Source organism: Echeneis naucrates, chromosome 16 (assembly GCF_900963305.1).
Source record: "Echeneis naucrates chromosome 16, fEcheNa1.1, whole genome shotgun sequence".
Lineage (NCBI taxonomy): Eukaryota > Metazoa > Chordata > Actinopteri > Carangiformes > Echeneidae > Echeneis > Echeneis naucrates.
Genome location: NC_042526.1, coordinates 252,459 through 269,468, shown reverse-complemented (window position 1 = coordinate 269,468; position 17,010 = coordinate 252,459). Strand labels below are relative to the sequence as shown.

General features: G+C 47.7%; 3 protein-coding genes across 5 annotated transcripts; 1 reads left to right on the top strand and 2 right to left on the bottom strand.

Annotated features, from left to right (window-relative positions):
- Nucleotides 1–1,076: 1,076 nt before the first annotated feature.
- Nucleotides 1,077–6,694, top strand: gpia (glucose-6-phosphate isomerase a). 3 transcript variants are annotated; one of them, XM_029523840.1, is made up of 18 exons: nt 1,077–1,295; nt 2,254–2,344; nt 2,757–2,825; nt 3,196–3,315; nt 3,393–3,476; nt 3,580–3,726; nt 3,814–3,885; nt 3,969–4,013; nt 4,088–4,141; nt 4,273–4,333; nt 4,505–4,548; nt 4,634–4,786; nt 4,931–5,060; nt 5,325–5,401; nt 5,702–5,803; nt 5,886–5,961; nt 6,090–6,156; nt 6,393–6,694. In XM_029523840.1, the coding sequence occupies exons 1-18, from the start codon at nt 1,177–1,179 to the stop codon at nt 6,514–6,516; spliced, it is 1,635 nt and encodes a 544-aa protein (XP_029379700.1). In that variant the 5' UTR covers nt 1,077–1,176; the 3' UTR covers nt 6,517–6,694. The 3 variants fall into 3 exon arrangements, with proteins under 3 accessions (XP_029379700.1, XP_029379701.1, XP_029379699.1); XM_029523839.1 differs by having other exon boundaries at nt 1,078–1,295; nt 5,675–5,803; XM_029523841.1 differs by lacking the exon at nt 3,393–3,476 and having other exon boundaries at nt 5,675–5,803.
- A 79-nt stretch (nt 6,695–6,773) lies between these two features.
- mphosph6 (M-phase phosphoprotein 6) lies at nt 6,774–8,741 on the bottom strand. Its single transcript, XM_029523847.1, has 5 exons — nt 8,596–8,741; nt 8,342–8,454; nt 8,172–8,262; nt 7,995–8,092; nt 6,774–7,813 (listed from the first exon to the last, which is right to left on the bottom strand). Exons 1-5 carry the CDS (start codon nt 8,641–8,643, stop codon nt 7,687–7,689), a joined length of 477 nt encoding a protein of 158 aa, XP_029379707.1. The 5' UTR covers nt 8,644–8,741; the 3' UTR covers nt 6,774–7,686.
- A 1,060-nt stretch (nt 8,742–9,801) lies between these two features.
- snx20 (sorting nexin 20) lies at nt 9,802–16,419 on the bottom strand. The gene is made up of 4 exons (XM_029523494.1): nt 16,283–16,419; nt 16,136–16,208; nt 15,913–16,049; nt 9,802–11,614 (listed from the first exon to the last, which is right to left on the bottom strand). The coding sequence occupies exons 2-4, from the start codon at nt 16,194–16,196 to the stop codon at nt 10,943–10,945; spliced, it is 870 nt and encodes a 289-aa protein (XP_029379354.1). The 5' UTR covers nt 16,197–16,208; nt 16,283–16,419; the 3' UTR covers nt 9,802–10,942.
- Between the last annotated feature and the right edge of the window lie 591 nt (nt 16,420–17,010).

The following is a 17,010-nucleotide window of genomic DNA, read 5'->3' as shown; positions in this document are numbered from 1 at the left end:
TTGAGAATACTCAAATATAGTGACTCATTGTGAAAACGCGGTCGTCTTCATGAAACACTAATTTATTCTGTTTTTTAGTTTGGAGACCAGATCTCACCTGGTCTCTTTTATTCCTTATCAAAGTAAAAGTCAAGCCACTAACTTTGACCCTGTGTTGCTGCAGGAAGTGATGGCAACTGTAATACTTCACAATAAAAGACTAGATAAATGAGCTAACACTCTGGGTGTAGCCACATAGTTTATTAGTACGATTCATAGTTCGAGGAAAGATCCAGGTCTGACTGATCCGGACTCATGAAGTCCACGCTCAAAGTCTGAAATGTTGTCACACCAACAGAAAAAGATTGAAGTGGACCCACAGAGAAGAATCTTTTCTCTGACGGGCCTGAGCCAGTTCAGACGTCAGATGGATCTTGTTTGGCCCTGCTCTGGTGCCGTAGAGATCTCGCTGCCTCGTTGACCAAATTATTGTGGGGATGATGTCATCTGACCTTTGACATCTTCACTTGAGCTCAGGAAGTGTCGACAACTTCATTTTGTTTAGATCCTTAACGCTGGAGAAACAGCTCGCGACAAACATGGCGTCCTCTGGAAACCGGGGAGTCACCAGAACCAACCCATAGGTTAGAAAATCCCATTTAAATGATACAGTAAAGAAATAAACCTGTTATGTAAATCATTTCTGTTAATGACACATTGTGAAATCCTTAAAGGGCCACGACACGTTTGAGCTGAACTAATTTCTCACATCAATGTGGTGACGAAGGGAAGCAGCAACATGTTTGTTAAATTGCTTTTACACATCAGAGCACAGTTTAAATAAAGAATAAGGAAATAGAAGCTTTTCCTCGTTTGTGTGTGTGTGTGTCAGCACCCAGGTCCTAGACCTGGTCATTCAGGTAAGGCTGAGTCAAAAAAAAATTCTGACGTCATGTTTTCACTGTTGACGACCAAAAATTAAACGTCTCATGACGTCAACGACAGGATGACAGAATCCCGTTCCTTATCCCGCCCCGGACCGGCCTGATCATCGGAGGCGGGGCGGGGTCTGAACAGGTGGGCGGGGCCTGATATATTTGATCCACGCCGGCTTCAGTCCGACGCCGCTGAGCTTCAGAGCAACATCAGGACCCGCTGCCACCAGAACCAGAACCCACATAGACCACCAATACCAGCATGGCTCTGACCGACGACCCGACCTACCAGGACCTGGAGCGGTGGTACAAGGCCAACGCCGGGAGCCTGAACATGAGGGCCATGTTCGAGAGTGATCAGGACCGCTTCAGCAGCTTCAGGTGGGGTCCGGGGGGAGGACCGGAGCTCGGTGTAACCCGGTGTGCTGTCGGCGGCTCCGTCTGCCCTCCGCCCGATGAAGGTCATCGGTCCCCGGCCGTGCCTCGGCTTCGGTGTCCGGCTGACTCCGGCCCGGCGACGGCCGCGCCTGTCCGCCGTTAGTCGGTAAAACAACCGACTGTCATCGAATAACATGGCTAACGTTAGCTAGCATGCTAATGCCGCAGCGCCCGTTGTCGGACGGCTCTCCCTCCGCGTGCTTCCGGTTCTCCGCTCATCGTCATTAAAACGACCGAAGTCAGACTAAAGAGCCTGGTGGCGTCATTTAGGTTAGTTTGCACGTCACGGTGACGAAGTCAAAGAGCTGGTTAGTATGTGAAGCTCCGTGTTCCGGTCAAATCGGTCCGCGGTGACCGTGAAGCGTCTTATCGGAGGGGCGGCCGCTGGTCGACGTGACAGCGGCCTGAAGGAGCTGCTGGGCCGGCCGAGGGTGGACGTCGGCCCGCAGCGTGACGACACTGACTCCCCGGCTACGTGCGATCCGACACACACACAGATTGAGATTAGCTGTGCTATAAATCGGGTTATTCAGAGAGAGTTTTATTGGCAGGTATGTTTAAACGTATTAGAGATTAGACTCCACTGTTTCAAACTAAAAGTAAAAAAGGATATATATAAACGTTAAAATTACTATTGAGCAATGACCACTAGTGTGTGTGTTTGAGTCTGATGTGGATGGTTCATGTTTCATCATCCAACGTTATTTTGTCACCCAATTAAAGATGCCATGATGATGGTGACCACTTTGAGCTGAGTCACTCTGCTTCAGTTCGTCTCTGTCTTATTGGCTGACTAGTTTTGGACAAAATGAGACAAGATGTTGTAAACTGAGATAAAAAACGGTTAAAATGGTAGGGCACTGAGTCTTTGTGTCTAAATGTCTCTGCCTCTGTTGGACAGCACCACCCTGGAGACCGATGATGGACAGATCCTGCTGGACTACTCCAAAAACCTGATCACACAGGATGTCATGGCCATGCTGCTCACCATGGTAAGACTTCCCTTGCTCATATTTGGAAACACCCATATGATCCCCTGGTCTTTTATTTTGAAACCATTCGCCCTCCACAGTTTCCTGTGATCAGCCTTAAGCCCCTTCAGTCATGTGACCTGTTATGCAGCTCAGACACCTGAAGGACAGGCTGCTGTCAGACTACAAGTGGGTGGGGTCACAGGTGGGGTCACAGGTGGGGTCATGAGGCTTCAGACTGAGCCATGCTCCTGTGGTTCAGTGGTCAGTGAATGTGTCATCCTGCTTACAGACTCTGACCTGAACACTGTTGTTCAACCATCCAGTGAAACAGGAAGGTTGCCACACCTTATTTTGAAAGAGTGAAGATGAATGTGACATCCACTTCCTCCTTGAAGGAAACAGTTTCTTTAGTGTGTTCTGATGTTCACAGGCGAAGTCCAGGCGAGTGGAGGAAGCCCGAGACAAAATGTTCTCCGGCGAGAAGATCAACTTCACTGAGGTTTGTGGACCTGGACCCCCAGGATCAGGTTCTGCAGCTGGCCCAGTACCAACACACACACTGGCATGTTGTGCAACAGCAGTGAGGGTGCAGTTTGTAGAGACAATCAGAGCAGATCTAGTTAACAGATCCAGTAACTTGAAAGATCAATTGTTATGTTCAAAATGAAATCAATGATGCTTTCATTGGTTGTCAAAGTTAAAAGGTCCATTCAGTCTTCCTGTGGATATCAACCCTTCAAAATATAAGACTGGAGTAATTAAAATATGTAGGTTTTTAATGATTGCTTAATGATTTCCTTTTTTAATTACTTACTGTCATAATACGCTGTGTATTCATTGTGTGTGTGTGTGTGTGTGTGTGTGTTCAGGGTCGTGCTGTGCTCCACATTGCTCTGCGTAATCGCTCCAACACGCCGATCAAAGTGGACGGTAAAGACGTGATGCCAGAGGTGAACCGAGTGCTGGACAAGATGAAGGCCTTCTGTCATGTATGTACTGTGTGTGGTTGGGTTTGTGTTGGAACTGTTGTCTCCACAGTGTGAGATGATGTGTTGTTTTTTCACAGAAAGTTCGCAGTGGTGAGTGGAAAGGTTTCAGCGGGAAGAGCATCACTGATGTGGTCAACATCGGCATCGGGGGCTCTGACCTGGTGAGGGACCGCACACACAGGCACAAAATAAGGTTCTTCAGTGTTTTCATCTTGTGGGAGGAGGATGCCAATACTAAGATGTGTGTTTGTGTGTGTTGTGCAGGGCCCCCTGATGGTCACTGAGGCTCTGAAGCCGTACTCAGCTGGTGGACCAAACGTCTGGTTTGTCTCCAACATTGACGGAACTCACATGGCCAAGACGCTTGCTCAGCTCAACGCAGAGACGACACTCTTTATCATCGCCTCCAAGGTCGTGTGTGTGTGTGTGTGTGTGTGTGTGCGTGTGTGCGTGTGCATGTGCACGCGCTGGGCTCACTTTGCACTGTTTGACCTGCAGACCTTCACCACCCAGGAGACCATCACCAACGCAGAGTCGGCCAGAGATTGGTTCCTCCAAACCGCCAATGACGTGAGTTTGACTAATCCTTCTTTAAATATCACCTTGCAGGTCAGAGTTCACCTGAATCTCATGTCATCTCCTGTCATCTTCAGAAATCTGCAGTGGCCAAACACTTCGTGGCTCTGTCCACCAACGCCGTGAGTCTGCTCTCACATTGTGTGTATGTGTGCATGTGTGTGCACGCTTAATGGCTGCTCTGCTTCCTTCTCAGGCCAAAGTGAGGGATTTTGGCATCGACACAGAGAACATGTTCGAGTTCTGGGATGTGAGTGATGAAGATGATGATGATGATGATGATGATGCGTGCCTCAGCAGCATGTGTGTTATCAGTTGTGACCTAAAACACTAACCTGTTATTGCCTCTGATTGGTGGATGTGTGTGATGTCACGTTTCAGTGGGTCGGCGGTCGGTACTCTCTGTGGTCAGCCATCGGGCTGTCCATTGCTCTGCACGTAGGTACGTCTGCTCAGTGACTGTACCTCAGAATGTTCCTGCATGGTGGGGGGCTCGTCTGACTGTGACAGTTGCATGTGGAGATGCCTCTTGTCACTGTTATTAATCTGTTTGTAATTATTGTTCCAGTCTTTGACCTTTGGCCTTTGACCTTTGTGTCCTAATCTATTTCAGGCTTTGAAAACTTTGAGCAGCTTCTGACAGGAGCTCACTGGATGGTAAAGAATTTCTTCTTCTATGGTCTCTGATGTTTGATGTCTGATGATGTGAGACTTAACCCCCCACCCAACCCCCCCCAATCAGGACAACCACTTCCGCAGCGCCCCCCTGGAGAAGAACGCCCCTGTTCTCCTTGCTCTTCTGGGTGTCTGGTACATCAACTTCTTCCAGGCAGAGACTCACGCCATGTTGCCATATGACCAGTATATGCACCGCTTCGCCGCGTACTTCCAGCAGGTCAGTGGGGGGGGGGGTTCTGTATCTGAACCAGGTCATGGACCTTTGTGACTTCTTTTTGTTAGCAAAATATAGCAGAATATTAGGATCATCGCTGTGTGAGCAGGTAAAATCTCACATGACGTGTGTGTGTGTTTTCCTCAGGGAGACATGGAGTCTAATGGGAAGTACATCACCAAAGATGGCCGCCGTGTCAACTATCACACTGGCCCCATCGTGTGGGGGGAACCAGGGACCAACGGACAGCACGCCTTCTATCAGCTGATCCACCAAGGTCACACACACACACACACACACACACACACACACACACACACACACACACACACACACACACACACACACACGGGACCTGGTGAGGTTTTCTGACCTGATCAGTTTATTGGTTTGTTTCTCTCAGCAGTTGTTTGTAACAACGATCGTTTCTAAAAGTCATTTTAATTGAATGAATGTGTGAAATTCAAGCTGTATAAATCTAAATGACGGACTGAGAGCAGGAAGTTGCTGCTGCAGCCTGAAGTGACTCTGTTCTCTCCAGGAACTAGAATGATTCCTGCCGACTTCCTCATTCCTGCTCAGTCTCAGCATCCAATCAGAGACAACCTTCACCACAAGGTACCACCCACTGTCCTGTCCTGGCTGACTGTTGAAACGTGCTCATCTTCTGCTGCCATCTTGGTATGAGCAGGACTTTGAGGCGGCGTGTCGGAGTCACAGGAAGCTGACTTTATTATTCATCCTTTAAAAATAAGGGAAAATAATCTCAGTGAGAAAAAAGAATCCAGAAATGTGACTAAAAACTACTTCACCTACTTTTCTTTGCTTATGAAAAGATTTAGTCGCTTTTCAGTCCTGGTTTTAGTACTGATATGCCAGTTCTGGTTTCAGATCCTGGTGGCGAACTACCTGGCCCAGACCGAGGCGCTGATGAAGGGGAAAACTGCCGAAGAGGCTCGTAAAGAGCTGGAGGCCGGCGGCCTGACGGGCGATGCTCTGGAGAAGCTGCTGCCTCACAAGGTAAATCTTATGTTCACTTTTTCTTCTTTGGTGCTGAAGCTTTAGCTCACCAACCTCTGGCCCCATTCCTTCCTGTCTGCAGGTTTTCCAGGGAAACAAGCCGAGTAACTCCATCGTGTTCAAGAAGCTGACGCCGTTCATACTGGGAGCTCTAGTTGGTGAGTACCGGGAGCTAACTTCCCGTCTGAATTGACACAAGCAGTGTGTGCGAGCAGTAACACCTGAACTCTGCATCAAATCCACATCTGTCTGGTCCAGATGTTGACTTTGTGTCTCTTATTGTCAGCTATGTACGAACACAAGATCTTTGTCCAGGGAGTCATCTGGGACATCAACAGCTACGACCAGTGGGGGTAAGACACACAGTGACACACACTGTTATTATTAATGGATCAGCCATAAAAATTCTTACAGCCTACCAGTCAGTGGAAGACTCTTAGTTTTAAAAGATTTCAGAACCGGGAGGAAAATTAGAATGTTGTAATGTGAGTCAAGCAAAGAGCTGGACCCTGACTGTGAGGTCAGGGTGCTGGCTTCCTGCTCGGGCCCCGTAGACCCGGTCCAGTCCTGAACCTGTTCCCACCCACAGGGTTGAGCTTGGGAAGCAGCTGGCTAAGAAGATTGAGCCTGAGCTGAAGGACAACTCGGTGGTCACATCCCACGACTCGTCCACCAATGGCCTCATCAACTTCCTGAAGAAGAACTTTGCCTGAGTTGTGACCTCTGACCCCAAATTCTCTGCTGGACCCCCCCTCCCCCTTAGTCCTCTCTTATTGGCTGCTTTGTGTCTGAGCTGTGGAGCACCTTTACATGTTTAACCTGTGCAACAATTACTGTAGGCTACCTACATACACACTGTAACACCGTCAAAATAAAAGTCCTGTTACTGAACTGTGGTGTCAGGGTTTAAATGGAGGTAATAAATAGCTGGACACAAACACAACTTACAATGAAATGTTTCTGTTAAAGATTCAGTTTATTGTGAAATTAAAGGTTTGATGGAACAAACTAAGTGATGAACTGATTATCAGAACAGATGTGTTCAAGTCAAATGCAATTTTGATCAAAATTGCTTTTATTCTCTTAAGAATTTATTGTAAAACATAAAAAAGGCAGATCAATAGATAAAGAATTAATCACGTTGATGATTTAAATGAAGATCAGAGGAAATGTTACCAGGAAGTTATTTTTTATAGTAATTAAATAATTCAAACTGAAGCATATGTCTGATATATGTGACTGACAGCTTGAGGTAGACACATCTGTCCTCAGGTGGGACAGGTGAGTCTGACGCCGTGACAACAGCAGTTGCCATAGAGCCACGACATTTCCTGTGAGGGCAGAGAGGATTATGGGTAGGCACACTGGTCTGCCCAGATGTCCCAGCAGTGGACCAGACACGTCACTCTGCTGATGGTCCATACCCGACGGATTGGTTGCTGTTGTCCCAGCACCAACTTTCTGAAACACTGGAGCGTCAACCAGAATCCTCAGGTCACTTTGGATAGGTGTCACCTTCACATCATCATCATCTCTAAGATTTGAAGTCTCCCAACGCATCACCACCCATACGATTAAAAGATTAACATTTAAAAAAACTAAATGTCAGAAGGAACAACAGGAAACAGACGTTTTATTTCACCGCTGTTTGTCTGCGTCTTCACACTCAACACAAAGAAGACACTTTATATTCATCACCCTTCACAGTCTGATGCAACTTTCTGTTGAAACAGCAGTTTGTTCAACTCTCAGCAACACTTGAACACACCAAGCTGTGTAAAAATTCAGCATCTTTAAAAACAGGAACGTACAACATCCACCTGACCTGCGCAGCTTAAAAAAGGTGGACATAAAAACATGTCACAGTCTCAGATCAAATCAGATCAGTCCTGAGGTTTCAGGAAAACTCGCTTTGCCTCCATCGTGTTTTGGTTCAGGTCGTCCTCCAGCACCACTCTGTCACGTTTCTTCACAAACTTCTTCTTCATACTGCCGACCAAACTCTCGTACCTGAAACAGGTAAGAGAAAAGGTCTGGGGTAGTCCAGATCCTCATCCTGGTCCCAGTTCAAACCTTTGGCACAGTCCTGAATGTGGTTAACCTTAAAACAGCAGGTTCATTCAGGCTGATCGTTTCAATCTAAATGAATGGATAAGGATAAATCCTGAGACCTGTCCTTCTGTCTCTGTACCTCAGAGCCATTTCTTCATCTGTGACGTCCGTCTGCATCGTCCTCATCTCCTCCTCTTCCTCCTCTTCATCTTTAGGATTCATCACTGCCATCAGTTTCTGAGAACAGAAACATTTTCATTTTGATGAAACGTATTTGTTTCAGCGTGAGATCGAACTGACATCAAACTGGACGAACCTCCACCTCCAGATTAAACCCTTTAAATGACATTCGTCCGTAGTTCAGGTCCTCACAGGGAACAAAGCTCGGCTCCTGGACGATCAGGTTCCTGTGGGGGGGGCAGGAATGATCATCGGTCAGTAACGGGTGGAGAGAAGGACGGGACGGTCCCGGTTCTGGTCACTCACTCTTTGGCCTTCAGCTCCGGCAGGTCCAGGATCCAGAACTCATCACTGATGATCTTCTTCTCTTCCTCCTCCAGCTGCTTCTTGGTCTCCGCGTCCAGACCTCTCTGCATGAACTGAGAACGGCAGCTGAGTCAGCGTTTCCTCTGAATTCACAGAATTCAAATCTGTTTTCAACTTCTACTTTAAAATGTCCGAACTTCTGAGCTGCTAACAGTTAGCCCGCCGCTAACTGTATTAGCTGTAGCTTCACTCACCTTCATCCGCAGCAGGTTCTTGGACAGTTTCACCGATTCGTCGGACATGTTTCACTAAACTGGAGAACCCGCTTTGTTCTGGAGAACCCGCTTTGTTCTGGAGAACCCACGAGCTGCGGAAACAGGCAGCAACAGTCGAAGGTGGAGCCACGTGTAGCAGTTAGCAGTCCGGCTAATCTATCGCTGATTGCATCGATCGAAGGCTTAAGCCGGGATATGTTGGTTATCCTGCCTGAATCCCGGTCAGGTTACCATGGTGATTTATTCTCTTCTGATTCAGTCCTCTGAGAAATGAATGTGTTTTGATGATCCTGCATTAAATACTGCAGATATTCTGTCATTTGTCTGTCGACTGTAATTGCATCCGTCTTTTTATATTCATTCATGTGGTATTGTTACTGTCATTCCTCGGGTTATATTGCTATGCTCATCATAATGGCCACAGAAGACCTCCACATCAAAGAGGAGTCTTACAGGATTGTAGGTAATATCAATTTTAACTTTTAACCATTACTTTGTCATTTTTTTCACTCAGAGCTGGATAACAGCTTTCCCTAAAGTCATTGCTGAAGTGGATTGACCCAAATCAGAATCAAACGCCCCTCAGAGGAACTCTAGGGAGATGACATTAACAGGAAATCCTTCCACAGCATCAATGCTCAGATTACTGTGACCTACATAAATTCATTCTGTGCATTAAATGACCTTAATAGATTCCATCTTATCCTTTCAGATGATCCGTGATGCTGACAGCCTTTCCATCGCTTTAGAGGGAAAGTGTCCTGGTTCGGTGACCCCAGAGTCTTTCGTGCTGTCCATCACCATCACTATGGCAACAATTAGTCCCCAGATTCAGATCAGATGATCTGCCACCTGTGGTCAAACCTGCAGGGACCTTCAGAGTCCTTCAGAGGGGCGAAGACAGATTAGTGCCTTATCGAGCTATGTTGAGCCCAAAGTCAGACTTTTCTGTGTAACGAAGGCGGCTCTTTGAAGCTGTCTGTATCACCATGGTAACCGATGCTGCGAACATAACCTGGTCCGGTCCAGTTGTTGTTCCAACTTTCAGCTTAAAGTCAGCTGTAAAAAGCGCTGACTTCACCGATCATCCTCCCTGACGAAACAGATTCTCAGCTGAGGGAAGATGTTGTAATCTTGTTGAACTGGATTTAAGTAATGCAACCACCTATCACAGGATGTGTTTTCTTATTTATTAGAGTTCTGGAAAAAGTCATAAGGATAAAATCATAACATCATCATAACAAAACATTTTAAAGTACCATTTACTGCTGTGCCTTAGTACGCTAGTTTCTTGAGTTCCAACCTTTTTCAGATTTTCATAGAGGGCCCTCACATTGTCTGCTCCAACCTGTATCAATTGGTCATTGAGGTGTTCATATAAGAGTACATGACAACTTTGACAGTCACTCTGTGTGGGGGTCAGTCAGGGTGTGTGCTGGCAGCCTGAGTAACACTAATGTGTCTCCTTCAACTGTAAAATAGACTTTTCTCATCTGAGAAACAATAAATATGCATTTAGTATTTTACCACCAAAGCACTTATACATCCCCTGGACAGAGAACAGCTGCTGGGAGCTGCCAGCTCCAGGCCGTGTAATCTGCTGGAGCGGGCCCCTCGACTCTCTCTTCTAATTGTTCTTCTTGTTTGTTTAAAATAATATTTACGCTTAATATGTTAGGCAGTGTATCATCCACATTATACTAAAAGAGAGATAACTGCTCAGCAAATACATACCACTTTGATTTCGGCCTAATCTAAGTGATTTGCATGTAACCTTAATTGTGAGACAATGTCAGGGAGGGACTAAGTATATATATATATCTCATATATCTCTGGTTGGAGCATTCGGCTTTGTCGAGCCAGCTCACCCAAAGAAAGCCCGGCTCTGTTGAGCTTCCTTTTTAGTATACCCTCAGAGGCCTCAAGCTGGATCCTGAGCGTTTGGGAAACTGTGAAATCAGCTGTTGGGTCATTTCAATGTGGAAACAGTTTGTGTTGAAAATAACAGAACCATGTCGACACACAGTCAACACAACTCTGCTACAGCAGCGTCTCAGTGGAGCAGGAAACAGAGAGTCTCTGACAGACATCAGGACCTTTGGGATCAGTACAACCCGAGTCCAGCTGATGTTCAGATACAGATTTAATCAGTATCAGACATTAAAACTAAGATAGTCCAGAGAGGAGACGTTGTTGTTGTTAATGTTGATGTTGCTGCTCATTCAACATAATAACAAAGTAAAACAATCAGAGCATGTTTTGGGGCCCTTCAACCTGACAGGGGCCCCCTGAGGTCCAGACCGGGAGTCCGGGATGTGTATGGTCCTCAGATGAACTCCTGGACCATCAGCTCCTTCAGAGAGCGGGAGGACACCTCCCCCCTCTCCGTGTCCCTCAGCACCGTGAGCTCTTCCTGGATTTGGGCCACAGGCCGGCCCAGCTCGTACCCCAAATCCAGCAGCAGGTCCAGCAGGGGGGCCCTGTAGCGTTTGAGTCCGTAGCGGCGGACTGGGACCAGAGCCCTCTGGGCCGTGGCGAACGCCTGCTCCGTCTGCTCCAGGTCCCGGTGACAGACGGCGAGGGCGCAGAGGGTGGGGACGGTCAGGGTGGGACTCTGCCACGGCAGCAGCTTCTCCTGGATCTCCAGAACCACCTGCAGCTGGTCCACAGCTGCCCGGAATTGCCCTGCCCGCAGCAGGGCGTGGGCCTGCCGCTGCTCCCGTTGCGTGAGGAACGCCGGGAAGTGGGCGGAGCGGCGGACGCAGCGGGTGGAGCACAGCCGGGCCAGGTAGTCCTGCAGAGCCCGCCGGCGCTCCGAGATCACTTCTGGGCTGAAGTTCCCCGTAAGCAGCTTCCGGGGGAGGAGCAAATCCTCTAGCTCCTCCCCCAACTCCGCCAGCAGCCTGTGGTGGAGGCGGGAAAAGTCGCTGTAACGGCGTTGAACGGACACACAACGAGAGTCGAAGCTGCCAGAGCGCATCACCACAATCTCATACACCTGGACAGACAAAGAAACAAACAACAAACTAAACAGTCTGTGACACCAAGCTCCTAGTTGTGTGTCTGTGTCTCTCTCCTCTCGGTTTTTCTCCTGTCTGTCTCACCACATGTTGTCCAGATTGTGTTGGATCACTCTGTCTCTCTCCTGTCTGTCTCCGTCTGTATGTCTCACCACATGTTGTCCAGATTGTGTTGGATCACTCTGTCTCTCTCCTGTCTGTCTCCGTCTGTATGTGTTGGATCACTCTGTCTGTCTCCTGTCTGTCTCCGTCTGTATGTGTTGGATCACTCTGTCTGTCTCCTGTCTGTCTCCTGTCTGTATGTCTCACCACATGTTGTCCAGATTGTGTTGGATCACTCTGTCTGTCTCCATCTGTATGTCTCACCACATGTTGTCCAGATTGTGTTGGATCACTCTGTCTGTCTCCTGTCTGTCTCCGTCTGTATGTGTTGGATCACTCTGTCTGTCTCCGTCTGTATGTCTCACCACATGTTGTCCAGATTGTGTTGGATCACTCTGTCTGTCTCCTGTCTGTCTCCGTCTGTATGTGTTGGATCACTCTGTCTGTCTCCTTTCTCTGTCTGTATGTCTCACCACATGTTGTCCAGATTGTGTTGGATCACTCTGTCTCTCTCCTGTCTGTCTCCGTCTGTATGTGTTGGATCACTCTGTCTGTCTCCTGTCTGTCTCCGTCTGTATGTGTTGGATCACTCTGTCTGTCTCCTGTCTGTCTCCGTCTGTATGTGTTGGATCACTCTGTCTGTCTCCTGTCTGTCTCCTGTCTGTATGTCTCACCACATGTTGTCCAGATTGTGTTGGATCACTCTGTCTGTCTCCGTCTGTATGTCTCACCACATGTTGTCCAGATTGTGTTGGATCACTCTGTCTGTCTCCTGTCTGTCTCCGTCTGTATGTGTTGGATCACTCTGTCTCTCTCCTGTCTGTCTCTGTCTGTATGTCTCACCACATGTTGTCCAGATTGTGTTGGATCACTCTGTCTGTCTCCATCTGTATGTCTCACCACATGTTGTCCAGATTGTGTTGGATCACTCTGTCTCTCCTGTCTGTCTCTGTGTCTCACCACATGTTGTCCAGATTGTGTTGGATCACTCTGTCTGTCTCTGTTTCTCTCCTGTCTCTCTCCTGTCTGTCTCCTGTCTGTATGTCTCACCATATGTTGTCCAGATTGTGTTGGATCACTCTGTCTGTCTCCGTCTGTATGTCTCACCACATGTTGTCCAGATTGTGTTGGATCACTCTGTCTGTCTCCTGTCTGTCTCCGTCTGTATGTGTTGGATCACTCTGTCTGTATGTCTCACCACATGTTGTCCAGATTGTGTTGGATCACTCTGTCTCTCTCCTGTCTGTCTCCGTCTGTATGTGTTGGATCACTCTGTCTGTCTCCTGTCTGTCTCCGTCTGTATGTGTTGGATCACTCTGTCTGTCTCCTGTCTGTCTCCTGTCTGTATGTCTCACCACATGTTGTCCAGATTGTGTTGGATCACTCTGTCTGTCTCCATCTGTATGTCTCACCACATGTTGTCCAGATTGTGTTGGATCACTCTGTCTGTCTCCTGTCTGTCTCCGTCTGTATGTGTTGGATCACTCTGTCTGTCTCCGTCTGTATGTCTCACCACATGTTGTCCAGATTGTGTTGGATCACTCTGTCTGTCTCCTGTCTGTCTCCGTCTGTATGTGTTGGATCACTCTGTCTGTCTCCTTTCTCTGTCTGTATGTCTCACCACATGTTGTCCAGATTGTGTTGGATCACTCTGTCTCTCTCCTGTCTGTCTCCGTCTGTATGTGTTGGATCACTCTGTCTGTCTCCTGTCTGTCTCCGTCTGTATGTGTTGGATCACTCTGTCTGTCTCCTGTCTGTCTCCGTCTGTATGTGTTGGATCACTCTGTCTGTCTCCTGTCTGTATGTCTCACCACATGTTGTCCAGATTGTGTTGGATCACTCTGTCTGTCTCCATCTGTATGTCTCACCACATGTTGTCCAGATTGTGTTGGATCACTCTGTCTGTCTCCTGTCTGTCTCCGTCTGTATGTGTTGGATCACTCTGTCTGTCTCCGTCTGTATGTCTCACCACATGTTGTCCAGATTGTGTTGGATCACTCTGTCTGTCTCCTGTCTGTCTCCGTCTGTATGTGTTGGATCACTCTGTCTGTCTCCTTTCTCTGTCTGTATGTCTCACCACATGTTGTCCAGATTGTGTTGGATCACTCTGTCTGTCTCCATCTGTATGTCTCACCACATGTTGTCCAGATTGTGTTGGATCACTCTGTCTCTCCTGTCTGTCTCTGTGTCTCACCACATGTTGTCCAGATTGTGTTGGATCACTCTGTCTGTCTCTGTTTCTCTCCTGTCTCTCTCCTGTCTGTCTCCTGTCTGTATGTCTCACCATATGTTGTCCAGATTGTGTTGGATCACTCTGTCTGTCTCCGTCTGTATGTCTCACCACATGTTGTCCAGATTGTGTTGGATCACTCTGTCTGTCTCCTGTCTGTCTCCGTCTGTATGTGTTGGATCACTCTGTCTGTATGTCTCACCACATGTTGTCCAGATTGTGTTGGATCACTCTGTCTCTCTCCTGTCTGTCTCCGTCTGTATGTGTTGGATCACTCTGTCTGTCTCCTGTCTGTCTCCGTCTGTATGTGTTGGATCACTCTGTCTGTCTCCTGTCTGTCTCCTGTCTGTATGTCTCACCACATGTTGTCCAGATTGTGTTGGATCACTCTGTCTGTCTCCATCTGTATGTCTCACCACATGTTGTCCAGATTGTGTTGGATCACTCTGTCTGTCTCCTGTCTGTCTCCGTCTGTATGTGTTGGATCACTCTGTCTGTCTCCGTCTGTATGTCTCACCACATGTTGTCCAGATTGTGTTGGATCACTCTGTCTGTCTCCTGTCTGTCTCCGTCTGTATGTGTTGGATCACTCTGTCTGTCTCCTTTCTCTGTCTGTATGTCTCACCACATGTTGTCCAGATTGTGTTGGATCACTCTGTCTCTCTCCTGTCTGTCTCCGTCTGTATGTGTTGGATCACTCTGTCTGTCTCCTGTCTGTCTCCGTCTGTATGTGTTGGATCACTCTGTCTGTCTCCTGTCTGTCTCCGTCTGTATGTGTTGGATCACTCTGTCTGTCTCCTGTCTGTCTCCTGTCTGTATGTCTCACCACATGTTGTCCAGATTGTGTTGGATCACTCTGTCTGTCTCCGTCTGTATGTCTCACCACATGTTGTCCAGATTGTGTTGGATCACTCTGTCTGTCTCCTGTCTGTCTCCGTCTGTATGTGTTGGATCACTCTGTCTGTCTCCTTTCTCTGTCTGTATGTCTCACCACATGTTGTCCAGATTGTGTTGGATCACTCTGTCTCTCTCCTGTCTGTCTCCGTCTGTATGTGTTGGATCACTCTGTCTGTCTCCTGTCTGTCTCCGTCTGTATGTGTTGGATCACTCTGTCTGTCTCCTGTCTGTCTCCGTCTGTATGTGTTGGATCACTCTGTCTGTCTCCTGTCTGTCTCCTGTCTGTATGTCTCACCACATGTTGTCCAGATTGTGTTGGATCACTCTGTCTGTCTCCGTCTGTATGTCTCACCACATGTTGTCCAGATTGTGTTGGATCACTCTGTCTGTCTCCTGTCTGTCTCCGTCTGTATGTGTTGGATCACTCTGTCTCTCTCCTGTCTGTCTCTGTCTGTATGTCTCACCACATGTTGTCCAGATTGTGTTGGATCACTCTGTCTGTCTCCGTCTGTATGTCTCACCACATGTTGTCCAGATTGTGTTGGATCACTCTGTCTCTCCTGTCTGTCTCTGTGTCTCACCACATGTTGTCCAGATTGTGTTGGATCACTCTGTCTGTCTCTGTTTCTCTCCTGTCTCTCTCCTGTCTGTCTCCTGTCTGTATGTCTCACCATATGTTGTCCAGATTGTGTTGGATCACTCTGTCTCTCTCTGTCTGTATGTCTCACCACATGTTGTCCAGATTGTGTTGGATCACTCTGTCTCTCTCCTGTCTGTATGTCTCACCACATGTTGTCCAGATTATGTTGGATCACTCTGTCTCTCTGCTGTCTGTCTCTCTCCTCTCTGTCTCCTGTCTGTATGTCTCACCATATGTTGTCCAGATTGTGTTGGATCAGTCTGTCTCCTTTCTCTCTCCTGTCTGTCTCTGTCTCTCCCCTCTGTCTCCTTTCTCTCTCCTGTCTGTCTCTGTGTCTCACCACATGTTGTCCAGATTGTGTTGGATCACTGTCTCCTTTCTCTCTCCTGTCTGTCTCTGTGTCTCACCACATGTTTGTCCAGATTGTGTTGGATCACTTTGCTCTCTCTGATCTCCATCATCAGTCTGATCGGTCGTTCTTTTTTTTTTTCTGCTCTCAGATTCTGCTGCAGCTCCTTCGTGGTTAAACTGGAACAACTGGGCCCTACACACAGACACAGACACATTTAGCTGAATCCTGAACCAGGTTGGGGTCCAGATGACAGACTGGATCAGGATTTAAAGACTAACCTGGATCTGAAGACCGGCCGGTCTCAGTCAGACCGGAGCTGGTCCAACATGGTTCTGCCATCACTCAGCTGATCTGCAACAAGCACCAGAACCTGTGACGTCCTGCCACATCTCCCCTGGACCCGGTCCAGAACTTGACCCTCTTACCGTCTGTGCTGCTGGTCCTGGTTCAGGTGGTCCAGGTCTGTTTGAGTCCTGAAAACAGAGAAACTGTGTGTTTGAACAGACGACTGAAGGAAGTCAGAAGAACAAAGAGAGGAGGAAGTGAAAGTGCTGGCTGTTTGTTTTGTGGCTGCTGTTGCACCAGGCGGGTGGAGTTTGGCACAGACTGTCAAGTACGGTGGCCTTGAGGGTCAAATACAGTGGAGAGAAGACTCCGAGATCAAAGCTGATGGTGGCGATGATGATGACATCACCACCATCAGCTGTTCCCAGTTTACAGATGATATTCATGTTGTCCTGGCAACAGACAAGGTTCAGTGTGTCATGTTGTTTTACATCATGCTGTGTTGTGCATTGTGTCCTTTGATAGTTGTACCTGTTGTGTGTATTTTTGGATGGACAGATGTCTCCTGTCCTCGGCACCAAATGGACACTCGGAGTCAACTTTTTACTCCAGTTTATTTACAACAAAGGAAAAGTGAAGTCTGGAGGGAAAAGGCACCGAAGTCACATGATCCTCCATAAAATAAGTCTCTTCTGTACAGATATTTACAAAGAGCATGAGGAAACATTCACCAGCGGCCTGCTGGTGACACAATGAACCATCAATGATCTGGAGCCCCTTCAGGACACCAGACAAAGACCTGGATCAGGTCTCATGATGAGTTGAACTGTGGTTAATAGTCCTGTGAAAAACACCCAGATGATAAAAA

Coding starts and splice junctions, on each gene's coding strand:
- gpia (XM_029523839.1), top strand. CDS start 1,177: ATGGCTCTGACCGACGACCCGACCTACCAGGACCTGGAGCGGTGGTAC. Junction 5,061..5,324: donor CTATCAGCTGATCCACCAAG/GTCACACACACA, acceptor TGTTCTCTCCAG/GAACTAGAATGATTCCTGCC. Junction 6,157..6,392: donor AACAGCTACGACCAGTGGGG/GTAAGACACACA, acceptor TCCCACCCACAG/GGTTGAGCTTGGGAAGCAGC.
- mphosph6 (XM_029523847.1), bottom strand. CDS start 8,643: ATGTCCGACGAATCGGTGAAACTGTCCAAGAACCTGCTGCGGATGAAG. Junction 8,093..8,171: donor GGTTTAATCTGGAGGTGGAG/GTTCGTCCAGTT, acceptor TTCTGTTCTCAG/AAACTGATGGCAGTGATGAA. Junction 7,814..7,994: donor GATGAAGAAATGGCTCTGAG/GTACAGAGACAG, acceptor TACCTGTTTCAG/GTACGAGAGTTTGGTCGGCA.
- snx20 (XM_029523494.1), bottom strand. CDS start 16,196: ATGGCAGAACCATGTTGGACCAGCTCCGGTCTGACTGAGACCGGCCGG. Junction 16,050..16,135: donor CGGCCGGTCTTCAGATCCAG/GTTAGTCTTTAA, acceptor GTCTGTGTGTAG/GGCCCAGTTGTTCCAGTTTA. Junction 11,615..15,912: donor ACAATCTGGACAAACATGTG/GTGAGACACAGA, acceptor TTGTCTGTCCAG/GTGTATGAGATTGTGGTGAT.